This window comes from Muscardinus avellanarius (genome assembly GCF_963383645.1).
Source record: "Muscardinus avellanarius genome assembly, chromosome: 2".
NCBI lineage: Eukaryota > Metazoa > Chordata > Mammalia > Rodentia > Gliridae > Muscardinus > Muscardinus avellanarius.
This window is the reverse complement of record NC_137787.1, coordinates 183,553,070-183,568,745: the sequence shown is the minus strand read 5'-3', so window position 1 is coordinate 183,568,745 and position 15,676 is coordinate 183,553,070. Positions and strand designations below refer to the sequence as shown.

Genomic DNA, 15,676 nt, shown 5'->3' with positions numbered 1-15,676 from the left:
TCTTGGTGTGAATTTTGTGTGTCCAAAGGAAAAAAAAGAAAACTAGTTCAATCTCACTGCTTACCCACTATCTATGTGCTGATAATCTTAAATGTACACTTCCAGTTCTAGGGTCTTTGCTGAATTTGGGATACTCTGTTTGGATGCTTCCTAGGCATTACAAAATTAATGAAATATTCGACTGCCAATTAGAACCCATCTTCATCATACCTGCTCTTCCAGAATTTCTTTAAACTTAATGATGCTATCCTCCCACTTAACCCAGTTATCATCTTTTTTTTCTTTCTCTAATTTTGAATGCATCATCCATCCTGAATATTGCATTTCCAATATTTACCAAAATCATATGCTCTACACTTACTATTCGATTTTTTAAATTATTTTATTAGTACATTGTATTCATACATCTTAATGGGATAAAAGATGGTAGAGACATACATGCACACATCACACAATTAGCCCTTACCCAATTCTCGCCCCATTTCCTCCTCCTTCCTCCTTCCCATGGTTGGCTTAGTGATTGACTTTGATATGTTTAAGTACATCATGTGCTTTAGAGAGTTCCCCTCTTCCCTACTTCCATCCCTTCAGTTAATTCTCCTTATTTGCTCCTCTATTGAATCTCCTTCTTCATTTAGAGTTCCTCTTGTTACCCATTTTTCTCTAGCTTTCGCACATTAGGTAAGGCATCTGATTTCTTATTTTTTGTGACTAACTAATGTCGCTTAGCATAATGTCCTCCAGTTCCCTGTAAATGATGTAATTGTGGTTTTCTTTATTCCATTTTTTTGGAATAAATAAATGGAATTTTTCAAAATTCCATTGTGTAGATATCCCACAGTTTTGTAATCCATTCATCTGTTGATGGACATCTTGGCTGGTCCCATCATCATAATCATCTGCCTCTAATTTCTCTCTATTCTTTCTTCCCAAAGTCCATTTCCCATTAGGAAACAAAACTTCTCTCTATAAGACTTAAATCATCACCTACCTACTGATTAATAAATAAAGATGTGGCACGTTCCTCTGGGGTACACAGATATACGCAGGAGTCTAGTATAGGTGATATGGATGCCTTTATTCGTACAGAGTCGGCCACCCGCCATCGCGGGCAGTTCCTTTCCTGCCCGCTCCCACACAGCCAGCGGAATCAGACAAGCAAGAGGGCGCACGCCTGTCCTTCCCTCTGTGAGTCTATTGTGTCTGAGGTAACCGTGGCTACCTTAAATCGAGGGGAGTGGTCTCTGTGGGAATCACAGAGCTCTGCCTCCTAGCTCCCAGCCCCACCCGCTGCGGGGCAGGGGCTCAGACCTTTCACCTACCATCTTTAAATGGCTTCCAATATACTTAGAATACTATATGAAATGTTTTAATGTTGTTGTTTTTTTCTGTACTGGGAACTGAACCTAGATTTGCGTATGCAAGACAAGCACATTATCACCCAGTTAAGCCCCAAGCCAAAGCTCTTTTCTAGAACCTATGACATTCCCCCAAATATGCTTTATGTCCATCTACCCGCTGACTTGTAGCCATCTGGCTTTTTGTTGTATCTACATAATAAACTCCTGCCACAGGGCCTTTGCAATCACTGATCATTTTATCCCCCAAAACAAGTCTCACTCTTTCCTATGACTTCTTTCAATTCTCCTTTCAGTATTAACCTAAATATTTCCTTTGGGTTATTTTTTGTAGAGGGGGACTTCTGGGGATATAACCCAGGGGCATTCTACCTCTGGACTATACTCCCAGTTCTATTTTATTTTTTTTTATTTTGAAATAGGGTCTCACTAAGTGGTGGAGGGCCCAAGGACAAACTGCTGAGGCTGGTGGTAACCTGATATCCTCCTGTCTCAGGCTCTTAAATCCTGAGATTACAGGTGTGGGCCGCAACTTTAGAGGAGTTGTTTTCACTAGCATACTCTTAGGTACTTTCGCCTCCCCCATCCTGTTTTATTTATAGGTCTTGCTATGGAATTGACTGTATTTGTGCATTTACTTTTTTCTCAGAATAAAAGTCCCATAATGACTGGATTCTGCTTGTTTATTTATTACTACTCAGAAATAGCCTAAAACTAGAAACTTAATAAGTATATGCTGACAGGCCGGGCGTGATGGCGCACACTTGTAATCCCCGCGCTTGGGAGGCAGAGACAGGAGGATCGCGCAGGTTTGAAGCCAGCCGCACGCGCTGGCTTATGAGACCCTGTTTCCAAATAAAAAAGTATAAAAAATAGGTCTGGGAGTGTAGCCCGGAGGTAGAAGGGCTTCCAGGAACCCCAGTACCACCAAAAAAAAAAAAAAAAAGTATATGCTGACTATTTTAATAGAGCCATCAATACACTTAAAAGTGACATTTTCTGGGTAAAATCTCCATTCATGTGTTCAATGATTAGCTGCAGCAATAACAGGATAAAAATTAAGATCAGACCAATAGCAAGCCCAAACTATAGGTATTTGGGACTTAACATATGGAGGCAGTTTTTACTAATATTTTTTGCTATTAAATAAATATGGCCACCTTATTTCTATATACTTGTATATAGATTAAAAGAGGCAAGATGTCCATCTGTTTGTGTTTATCAAAAAGGGTGGCATATTTCAGAGTCTATGTTTAAGAATTACACTTAATATCCCTTATCATAAAATACATTTTATCTAAATACTAAGCAATCAACTAAATCTATGGATTTGATTTGAGAGTATGTTAACATATCTACATCCTTTATTAGCCCACATGACTCCAAAACTAGTAAATTGTCACTAGTAGATACAATTTTTTGAATTTTTTCACAGCTGACACTGCAGGGATCCCATTAACTCCTCCTTGATATCACACAGTATAGAGCCCCCCTTGTCAGGGCCATGCACATTCTCAGCAGTCAGAAGTCTGGCAAAATCAAAAATTTCTCTTCATCTCCAGGTGAGTCGATTTATGAAAAAGTATGTTCTAAAGCATTAAAGGTTAATATTTTAGTGACACCTGTTCAAGATATGACTTTCTACGTCGACAAAAATCTAATTTTCAATCATATCATCCTAGTAGACTTTAAAAAGACAGACCTCAAAGGTGGCATTGTATTTGATATTCTCTTGTAACCCTAGAATAAAACTTTAGCATGAATAATTGGAGCTCTGCACACTCTTATAAAGTTAAAAGAATTGGATTCATTCTAACACAAGATCTGAGAAAGAACCGCAGGATTCTTTCCCTCTACCACCTCGAAAAGGCTGTGGCTTTGAACCTATAAAACCCGAAGGGAAGGGTAGCAGGCTGAATGAGCAACATATCAGTGAGCCCCCACAAGAAATTTTATAGACCTTTATATTTTGTTATATACATACTCTTTGTTGAATATATTCTTATATCTCTGCGTTCTTTCCTAGATTTCAGCTGTATACTTATTATCCATGACAGGATTTCCATTCTGTTTCCATTACATGTATGTGTATACATAACAAATAATGTATATATAAAATATATGCATATAAAATATCGTATAAGCATCCCATAAAAATAGTAAAATGCATGCCTACTTGATATATATACAAATGTATTCATAACTCTACACATGCATTATTAAATTAATATATCATATATTTTACACATATTTCCACAACCAATTTTTTTTAAAAAATGAAAGAATGAGATGTAATATATACATTAAATTACTACTTCTTTTTCTGAACTAAGGGATTACCTTGTACACTCTCTGGGGACTACTTAACTTATTTAGGAAGCCACTAAGATTTTGCTGTGTCTCAATAAAGGGAACTGATTAATAACATAACTGTTCTAATTGTATGATCAATTGTACACTGTTGTCTCAAATAACCTCCATCTACATTTCATATCACAGTGGATGCAGCTATGAGGTGCCACCTATACCAAAGTAATCATTCTTCCAGCTACAGGTAGGAGTACTAGCTGCTTATAATTTATGGTTGAATTAACATGACCCCACCCATACCCCAGTAACAGCAACCAATGGCTTCTCAGTTCCAAGAAAAACGTCAGTACCATCACTACTGCCTTCTGAACAAAATATTATTAGACATCAGCTTCTATATACTTCTTATATATACTATCTTTGAGATGTACAAACCTCATTGGAAGGGAGTCTCTGCATAACCTTAAGCTTTGCAGAACAATTACAAGAAGCACACTAGTGACTTAGGAATACATAATATGCAAAAAATCAGTCTTATTTAGGTATATTTTCTTCCATACAGCCAGCACTTGCTTGAAACTAAAACATATGCATACATAAATTGTTATAAATGACTAAGAAATGGAGCAAAACACCCCAAACATTCAGCTCAGTGTAATATTCTTTTTTTGCATTACTTGGGATTGAATCCAGAGACATTCTACCTCTGAGCTATACTCCTAGCCCTCTTTTATTTTTATTTTGAAATAGGGTATTACTAAGTTGTGGAGGGCCTCACAAGTTGCTGAGACTGTCCGCAAACCTGTGATTTTCCTGTCTCAGCCTCTCAAGTACTGAGATTACAAGTGTGTGCCACCATGCTTGACTACAATATTCTTCTTATTAATTAATTATCTATTTATTTATTTATTTGGTATCGAGAATAGAACCCAGGGGCTTTCTACCTCCAAGCTATAGTCTAATACCAATTTTTTATTCTTTATTTTTAAACATGGTCTCACTGAGCTTCAAAGGGCCTCACTAAGTCATAGCTGGGGCTGTGTATGATCCATGATTCTCCTGTCTCAGCCTCCCAAATGGTGGGATTACAAGCGTGTGCCCCCATGCTTGTCTTACAATATTTTTCTGATAGACTTTTACACTTTATATGTTATATATCAAAAATATCAATATAAACTCACTTTATTAAATAATGCTCTTCATTATAAAGAAGTGTTATTAAAAATATGAGAAGTATTTCATAAACAACTTTTAGGTATACTATAAAATAATGTGTACAGTACGATAGAGAACATAAATACTATAAATTTAGGTTATTCATTTATGATTTAAGTTTTGTTAAGAATACAACAAAAAACTTCAGAGCACTTTCGACTTACCTGGAAGATAACATTGGCATCTTCTGTGCTCTGATATGTTTTCTTTAATGACCACAGTAGTTCCTACGATTAATGTTTATTCATTGAGGATGAAGTGTATCCTAAGATACCCATTATCAGAACATTGAGGCCCTGGCTTGCTTTCCACAGATATAGATTATCTGCCCATTAAAATGGCATCGCACACTGACCATATGACATCACTCAACTATTTCTAGAACACTAGGTACAAATAAGTGATTCCAATACTCAATTTGGACAGAATTATCAGATGCCATTAGTGACATTATGAAATAATGGAAAATAACCACTTCCTTATTGTTGAGAACACCAAGAAACAAAGGATCCCTCCTTACCTGAATTACGTGGTTCAGTTTATCAATTATCTGGTTTATCACAGGATCGGTTCCTTTGACTCTGACTTCAGGATTCCCAGATTGGGCTCTGATTCCATTTCCAACCACACGCTGAGTATAGCTAACAAAGTGGAAAGTGAAAGGTATACGACTTAGAATCTTGGTCAGAGTATTATCTGCTACTATTTGAACAGATTTGAGTTCAGAATTTCGCTGTGAAGAGCATACAGCATTATATTTTTTTTTTCTGGAACATAGACTAGTACAGCTATAATGAATGTCTTTTTAGGTCAAATGCTTATAATAAAAGTATGGACTGTCCTGAAAGTAATGTTTTTTTTCCTTCCATAACCCAACCAAAAATCATTTGTTTTTCAATGTTATTTACCAATAATCTGAAAATAATAAATATATATATTAACTTTGTTACCAATTTTTGATGAATCATACATATCCGCTCACATTATCTGGATCCATCTAGTTTATACAGTAAAAAAATCTCGATGATATACTTTTTAAATTTTATTTTTGTATGTAATAATACATCATGACGAAGTTCAGAGCAATAGAGACATACATGCACACAGCACTTGGTGAGCATCCCCCATCCCTGGCTTCCTCCCTGCTTCCTCCCCTTCCCTGTACACAATACTGAGATTGGCATTGATAATTTTGTAAAGGTAAATCGTGTTAATTGAAGAGTTTCCATCAAGTCTCAATAATATTTGCAAACTTAACAGTACAAGTCAAAATCAATAGCATTATAACTTACTAAAATCTGCGAACTAACCTACTAAATTCTGTGTGGAGGAACAATCTACTTTAACCAAGAATTTATATGTAAAAGGAAGATTTCAGACAGTGAAAACCATTCGAAATTTCACTGCCTTCTCAAAATGACAATAATATAATGTCAACTTAGTATTCATATAATATTTATATTTACTAGTCACAAAGATGTATTAAATGCCTACTGTATTCTAAGTTCTACACTAGTTGACTAGGATTATTAAAAGGTATAATACTTGTCCTCACAATGTTAATTACATTCAGTACATTTTACTCTATTTATTTGTGTGTGTGTGTGTGTGTGTGTGTGTGTGTGTGTGTGTGTGTATGGTACTGGGGATGAAAGGCAGGGTCATTGTACCTCTGAGCTACACCCTCAGCCCTATTTATTAGTCTTTTTATTTTTTTGAAAAAGGGTCTCACTGAGTTGCAAAGGACCTCTCTGAGTAACTGAGGCTGTCTGTGAACTGCAGTCCTCCTGTCTCAGCCTCCCGAATGCTGGGATTACAAGAATGCGCCACCACGCCTGCCACTACATTTCTTAAAAGCCTGTTCATCTATGACTCCAGGCATATATAAGGCCTTATTTTCCTGACAGTATAGTTTGACATAATAACAAGTGAACAGTCAAAATGCAACACTGTGGAAGAGCTGGAAGGAATTGTACATGCAGGGTGTGAGGCCAGCAGAACATAGGAGTAGACTTTCACACAGAGGATGGAATCTTTGGGTGTAGGTCCTTCCCCTACTGCATTTGTGTTCTCTACTGTGTAGACAGAGGCCATTCAGAATGGGAGAAGATTATTTAGACTCAGATACTTGGAGAAAAAACTAAATGACAAGTTATAAATAATGTAGCCCTTAAAGTATTAGGTATGAGTAGGCCTTCCGTGGTATGTAGTAAGCAATCCAGAGCAAAAGAGGGCATCCCAGCAGGAGAAATGGGAAAGGTATCTGAACAACACAGGGAGGATCAAGTAGGCCTCTGTCTACACAGTAGAGGATGCAAGTGCAGGAGGTGAAGGACCCACACCCCAAAGATTCCATCCTCTGTGTTAGATGCTCCTACGCTAAATGAGACAAGTCAGACTCCACTCCAAGAAGGACTAAATGTACAAAGAAGTTCTTTATATACAGATGCTAGAGAGAAAAAAAAGGAAAGAATGGGCACCTCATACAAATTAGGAGAGTCCAGTAGAGTAAAGGAGGGAAATCAGGGGAGGGGAAAGGAGAAGGAAAGAAGAGGGATAGAAACAGACCAAATAATGTTATGAGCTTATATGAATGCATCACAATTAAAATTCACCGGTATATATTTTTAATCTCTTTCTGCATCTGTCCTCTGTTCCCTCAGGCAATGACTGAATGCAGAAGGGTCACTAAAGCAAGTCTAACACTGAAACACAAAGATTCTTCACTAGTCAGCTTTGTCTCAGGAATGCCGGAAGCCCTTAGAAAATCTTCCTTAGACTGTACCAGACTGGAAAGCATCTACTCGTCCTTTCTGCCTCTCTCCTTCACTCTAGGATAGAATAGCATCATGGCAAACAATCCTTCCAGCCTTAGCTAACTACTTCTACGTGTCATTCAAAAATTTCCCTTAAGAAAACCTTTTGGAGCTGGACATGGTGGCGCGTACTTGTAATCCCACCGCTTGGGAGGCTGAGACAGGAGGATCACACAGGTTTGAAGCCAACCTCAGCTACTTAGTGAGGCTCTCAGCAACTTAGTGAGACCCTGTTTCCAAATAAAATATAAAATAGGTCTGGGAGTATAGCCCGGAGGTAGAAAGCCTCTGGGTTTCACATCTAGTACCACCCCCCAAAAAATAAATAAAACCTTTTGACATACCTTGTAATAATATGTGTATTATAAGGATACTCATTCCATGTATTGAGAATCTGGCATCTGAACAGTAAGTAACTTTCCAAAGGCCCATTTGTAAAGTGTGTAGCAAGGATTCAAACCCAAGAAATATGAGCTTCTAAATATAGTCACTCAATGATTATTAATGAAAACAAAATCAACAGAAATATACATTATTTACTTAGTATAAAGTGTCTTTTGCCATAATTACAACCTTTTCAAAGTTGATAACTAAAAACAGATGCATACTATTTTTCAAAATCTTCCCAGTAAATAATCGCATTTTGCCAGCTAAACAGTGAGGTAATAGTTGTTGGAAGAGTGATAAGAAAACAATAGAATACCAAAAGGTTTTCTTTTAAGAAATTGTAATGCAGACAATAAAAACCAAGACTCATCTCTTAATTTTGATTAAGCTATTAAGTGATTCCCAGTGGGTTTATTTACTGACCAGGAAACTTTTGTTTACAATATCAGAATGATATTGCCTGTTAATTCAAAGATTAACTTACCTTTTGTTTTAGTTCTTAATTATCCCAGTTAATAACACAATTGAATAATTATATAGACTTAGGTAAAACTTGTCAGAATTAAAACTAATCAAGAATCTTATCCAAGGTACTGTCTAATTGAATATTTTAGGATTGTTATTCTTATGACTATTTAAACAAGAAAGACTACAAACAGGACATTTAAAATAGTACAAACGGGGTATAATTTATTTATTTATTTATTTATTTTGGTGGTACTGGGGGTGGAGCCCAGAGGCTTTCTACCTTCGGGCTACACTCCTAGACCTATTTTATATTTTATTTTGAAACAGGGTCTCACTAAGTTGCTGAGAGCCTCACTAAGTAGCTGAGGCTGGCTTCGAACCTGTGCGATCCTCCTGTCTCAGCCTCCCAAGCACAGGGATTACAAGTGTGCACCGCCACTCCTAGGTTATTAAAATCAGTTATTCTTTTATATTCTATAAGGTTGAGGAGAATACAATGCAATAGTGCTACATAAACTTCAAAATGGTTTAAATGAAAAAAATAGTTTCAAGTGTTAGCAAGAATAAGGAATGACTGGAAAAGTAAACTGAGGTAAACCACTATCTGACACATATGCTGAAGCCCCAAACTGGACACAAGTCAAATGTCTATAAATATTAGTACAGGCAAACAAATGGTAGTGTATTTACATAATAAAGTACTATGTGGTAATGTGAATGAATGAATTATGACTACACTCAAGAAGATTGACAAATTCTACAAACTAAATATTACAGAAAGATACTGAATGTGCTCTAAGATGTATTAAAATTTCAAAAGTTAATCAATTATAATCTAAATCACCATAAATGTTACCTCTAGACACTTATTAGAAAAAGAGGTATCATTCTTTCAACTTGGATATTGATTACAAAGAATTGTTCATTTGGTTATAAAGAAAAACTGAGCTGTCAGTTAAAATTTGGGCATTTTATTTTAGGTATAGATTTTCAACTTGAATAAAAAATGTACTTTCAAATGTCCTTGTTTTCTTTTTCTTGGTTTCTATGGTTTTAAAATTAAATACATTCTTTCTATCAATATTTTTTTTATTTTACCATAATATTTTAATAAATAATTAATTATTTCTGTTATTATAAATGTATGTGTAGTGGATAAAACATGTCAAGAATCCATATAGTGGTTTCTTGACTTGCAAAACTTTTCACATGAGAAGTAGAGAACAAATCACAATAAGAAAGAGGCAAACATTTTGTTAGAAAAGTAACAGACCCACCATCTCTGCATATTTCTTCTAAGCAGTCCTAGTACTAGATAACAAGACTTAAATAGGACTCCTCACTTCCAAGCACTACCCATTTTCTGTTAACAAGGAGAAAAGGTAAGCACTGATATATTTACATTCTACAAAAAGAAACCTTTGAACATGATGGTTAACACAATTTTAGTTCTCTTTGTATTGACCATATAAAATATTTTAAAAGTACTAAAATCTCTATATAGTATGTCACTAGGAAGTCATATCTCCTGACTTTGTTATCATTTCCAATATGAAACTATGCCATGCCCCATTGGCTGATATTAATTTCATTTTCCTTAAAATGCAAAAGAACTTGACTCAGATTTATGCCAGAAGAACAGTATCTTGATGTGAACTTATGTAACCACAGGTGGAGAAATGTCAGGAATCTGACCCTAAGATTACAGGTAAAGAAGTTTGTCATGGGCATTTTCAATAACTTCACCAGGACAGGATGTACGCACACTACTCAGAGCAGATGAGAAAAAGTCTTCTCTTTTGGCGAGGATGTGGGGAAAGAGGAACTCTTTTAACTACATTACTCTCCCTCCTAGCAGTCAAAGACTGAGAATGGAAATCATGTTGATGTTACTATTGTTTTCATTGTTTAATTTATTTATTACTTTTTGATATAATTAATGATTGGCTGAATTATTAAATATTTATGAATTGTTAAAATTCTTTCTATTTATGCAATCATCCTAACAATTTTTTAGTATCTTCTTTCCTTTCCTTTCTTTCTTCCTCTTTTTCTTTTGTGTGGGTGTGGGGGGGATTACTAGAGATTGAACCCAGGGATGTTTTACCTCCAAACAACACCCATAGCCCTACTTTGATTTTTTAATACACTGGCTTTATATTTGGTTCTGATGAATAATAATAAATAGTCAATGTTATTTGAAATGACAATGGGAAGCCAGGAATGATGGTGCATACTTGTAATCCCAGTACTTGGGAGGCTGAAACCGAAGATCACAGGTTCGTGGTCAGCCTCAGCTACTTAGTGAGGTCCTCTGCAATTTAGAGAGACCCTGTTTCAAAATAAAGAATAAAAAAATAGGGCTGGGGATGTAGCTTGGAGGTAAAATCCCCTGAGTTCAATCCTCAGTACCAAATAAAAAGATTATCTTTCAGGGATTTATAATGATTAACAATCACAATTTTTCACTGATTTTTGTCTCTCAGTTCACCATTTGATACCAATATATGACTGCAAAGTGGGATGTGAGGGATAACTATTATCTAACTACAAGTAATTACTTTTATGAGCTAAGAAATGAGTCAAAATGATTCAGGATATATAAATTTCATTTTGCCAATATTTTATTAGAGACATTACAAAATCTTCTAAAATGTTATATCTTTCTGTAAATTTCAAATGCTATTAATATCAGAGTTAAATAAACTTCATATTTAAAAAAAGAACCACTGAATGCATGAAAATACTTTAAAATCATTTACATCATATAGAAAATGATAAAATTTCATAAAAAACTTCTAAATTACAACATATACTAGCTGGGCATTGGTGGCATATGCTTGTAATCCCAGTACTTGGGAGGCTGAAACAGGAAGATCACAAGTTCATGGCCAGCCTCAGCTACTTAGTGAGCTTGTTTGCAATTTACTGAGACCTTGTTTCAAAATAAAGAACACAAACTATGGAACCAGCCAAGTTGTCCATCAAGAAATGAATGGATTACAAAACTTGGATATGTACACAATGAAATTTTACTCAGCCATAAAGGAAAACACAATTACAGCACTTACAGGGAAATGGATGGAACTGGAGGACATTATGCTAAGTGAGATTAGTCAGTCACACACACACAAAAAGAAATCAGATGTTTTCTCTAATATGTGATAGCTAAGGAGAAATGGATAACAGGAGGAACTCTAGATGAAGAAAGAGATTCTATAGAGGAGCGAAAATGGCAACCTAACTGAGGGGATGAAAGGGGGGAAAAGGAAAACTCTCCAAGCACATGATGTACATAAACATATCAAAGTCAATTGCTAAGCCAAGCATGGGAAGGAGGGATGGGGAGGGGATGGGCTGAGGATAGAGTAAGGGCTAATTGTGTGATGTATGCATGTATCCAGTACTTGGGACTTTTACCCCACTAATATGTATTACTACAATGCAGCAATAAAAAAGCATAAAAATATTAGGGCTGGAGGTCTAGCTCAGAAGAAGAATACCCCTGGGTTCAATCCCCAGCACCACACACACACACAAAAAAAAAAAAAACCATAAAGTTAACATATACTAACTAGTTTCTTAGTGCTACCACAACAAATGACCACAAACTGGGTGGATTACAAGGATGGAAATATGTTTCTCATAGTTCTGAAGTCTAGACATCTGTGATCCAGGTGCCAGCGAGGCTGTGCTGTCTCTGACACTGTAGGGGAAGGATCCTTGACATTTTTTTTTTAGCTGGTAGCTACATCGCCCTCATTTCTACCTTCATCTTCACATAAACATCTTCTTGTGTTTCTGTATGTCATTTTCTGGTTCTCACAAGGACAATGACATTTTATTTAAGGCCCACGTTTATTCAGAATGACCTCTTCTCTATCCTTACCTTAATTATGTCTTCAAAGCCTCTGTTTCTAAATAAAGTAAGAAATCCTAGTGGATATTAACTGTGGGGGGTTCTCAATCAGATCTATCATAGAGAGCACTACACAGACAAAAATCTGGAAGCTTCCTGAATAAAAGACAAATTTTCCCTCGGGTCCCAGCAAAATGATACTCTTATCTTTGCACATAAATTTTTAATACTCTAAAGTAATATTTATATTATTGTATATGTATATGTTTAAAATTATTTGGTTTATTTATGTTTCCATTCTAATTCAGTTGGCCTTAAGAAAAATAATATAATAAATTTTGGAAATTATCCATACAAAATATCCAGTATTTTCTTTATTCCCATCTCTCATCAAAAATAAACAATGCAGAGGACAGCATAAACAGTCTAACACACAAACAAGAATGATCCTTTCAAAATGATTTTGCTGAAGCAGAGGCCCAACGAAGAGCTCTGAATTCAAAACTGTTCTGAAAGCATTGGAGGAGCTAGTTTATTCTGAAAGTGCTGACAGCTGATGCTTTGGGGACCCATACAAGCACATAGAATAAACTTTAATCACAGTTACCACTAATGTGATAGGAAGGTTGGAGAAATATTCAAATATAACTAATTTCATTAAGTTAGCTATATCCATTAGGCTCAGCTTAGTTGTCCAAATTTATATAAATAGCTCAAAAATAATTAGGGTCTTCTGTTTTCCATTTTGTTTGTTGCTGTTGTTGATAATGCTTATGAGTGAACAGGTGTTTTAACTGTGGTTTTATTTTTTCAGCAATTGGTTCTCATGTTTTATCACCAGAGATTGTGAGGATCCTCAGGCTGCTGACTCTGGCACTCTGCCTTCAAGAAGAAATATACCCATAGCAGGAATATGGTACTTGGCATTCATCTCTTGGCCTACAGCCTAATAGATTTTTTTTGTCTGTCTTTGGTGACAGTACCATAAATTTTGATCTGGAAGGAACCTTAGAGGTCATTTAGTTCATCCTTAGCATCTTTTAAATTGCAATGAGGAAGTATGTTATTTCATCATTTTGTGTACATGTACACTGTTTATTTTCAGAAAAGCCTCTGAGAAAGCTTATAATGACAGGCACAGACACTATAAAACAAGGGTAAATGGCAGAATAATGAACGAAGGAGGCAACAATTATATGAGACACTATCCTTCAGCCCCAAACTTAGCCCCAAGCTTCTTGTCAGTGAAGGCCAAAGGCAAAGGGAAAACAGAATTCAAGATCTTATTCGTTCATAAGAAGAGTGTCTGTATATGTCAGCAGCCATCTTTTGGTAAGCTGCTAAACTCTGAAGCAGAATTTATGATTCTTTAAGTAACAGACAATAAACAATGTAATGAAAATAATTTTCAGTAGCCATTTCAAAACACTTAAGATGCAAATACTCATAAATTTCCTTACATGATGCTTTATGGAAAGCTGCCTGCTTGATGTTAAGCTACATGATGTTATGTTACACAATTTTAAATTACATGATGTTAAATTACATGATATTAAACTGCCTGCGTGATGATATTTTATTGGGTTCTGGTTATTCAATGTGGTGAAAACAATGTAACCTTTGAAAACTTAGAAGAGCAAAAAGTTAACATTTTTCTTTTTCTTTCTTTCTTTTTTTTTTTTTTTTTTTTTGGTGGTACTGGGGCTCCTAGAAGCCCTTCTACCTCCAGGCTACACTCCCAGACCTATCTTTATATATATTTTTATTCGGAAACAGGGTTTCTTAAGCCAGCACAGCTGGCTTCGAACCTGTGCATCCTCCTGTCTCCGCCTCCCAAGCCCGGGGATTACAAGTGTGTGCCACCACGCCCGGCCAAAAATGTTAAAATTTTTCTGAATTTAACTTTTTATGTGACCACAGTTTTCTTTTTATTGGTGCTTTGTAAAGGCATCTCTGGGTTGAAATGACTTATGGTAAGTCACAAAGCAGACATTGGATCTGAAAACTATCTTATATCCAAAATATTGCACAGCAAAGAGAGTCAGGAGTAAAAACATAAAATCACCAAATGAGTGGGGCCAGCAGTCACAAGGTAAGATGTATTTTAACAATAGACAGCTAATGTTTTCTAAAACTTTTACTCAACATAATTATTTTATTTTTCTTAATTTTGCATACTTGTATATTTTAATAAGGAAATTAGTTTATAGAAGATTGTAATTTTCAGAATTTTTAAGTTAGACCTCTTCCCCTCTAGTCAGTGCTTTTAAATTGGGTGGTCTTGATTTATGATCGATTGTATTTTGGGATTTGGAATGGAAGCTGGTTAAATCAGTCAAAGGTTCTGTTTCTTGGTATCTTTTATTGTGAAAACTTCTCTTTTTGCTCATATTTAGGGTTTACCAAATAAATCAGTTAAGATACTTAGACTTCAGGCACAATAATATGAGAACAAATTAATAAATGCATATATGTATACATGGATATGCACACATAGACACGTGCATAGATTCAGACATGTCCAGGGATGTACATGAATACCCATATGTCTACGGCATTCTCTTTTGCTATTTGATTTTTATTTAAACAGCATACAAGGTAAAATTCTGTGCTGGGGAAGAGAACTGAAGTTGAGAAGATTTGTAAACAAGGTTTTTTTTTCTTTTAAAGAAAATAGCACTTTAATTATTAGTATTCAAAAATAAAAGTTGAGCATAACACAGTTTCAATATTGTCTCCAATTCCAACTTAAAGTTTTATCCAAAGTTTCCATTTTATGGTTAGTTGAATTGCAGAATTAAAACTAGAGAGATTTCAAATCACAGTTATTACAAAAAGGAGGAGGAGAATATAGAAAAAGAGGTGGAAAATAACTAAGCTTTCTGTCCATACCTCACCTTAACTACACTACCAGAAGAATTCCTACTATCCACCACACCTGAGAAAACAACGCAAATGAGGAAGAGTATGCTATTTCCATTCACTTGTATATAAGAGAAAACTGCTTTTCTAGCTATTTCTTGGCAAACCCAGTTGTGCAGAAACAGCTGGACTTAGTACAGTGAAACTCTGTGTACCTAGGGACTTTTAAATTCTTAAGTACTATGATTACTCCACAAACAACTTGGCTGACTCAGTATAGGAAAAAATATGCATACTCAGGATTTGTGAAGAAATCTGCAGCCCAAAGAGAATGGATGTTTCTGGCCCAGAGGACCTGAAGATGTCACGTCACAGGTAAATTTTGCCAGTTTCTTCCTCAC

General features: G+C 35.6%; 1 protein-coding gene across 1 annotated transcript in view; it reads right to left on the bottom strand.

Moving 5' to 3' along the window:
- Window positions 1–15,676, bottom strand: part of GPC5 (glypican 5) — a gene marked incomplete at both ends in the record, with an annotated part of 697,712 nt that overhangs the window by 223,253 nt on the left and 458,783 nt on the right. Inside the window, one exon of the mRNA XM_080690276.1 lies at window positions 5,404–5,524. Within this exon, the coding sequence (XP_080546402.1) occupies window positions 5,404–5,524 (121 nt within the window). The remainder of the gene's footprint in view (window positions 1–5,403; window positions 5,525–15,676) is intronic.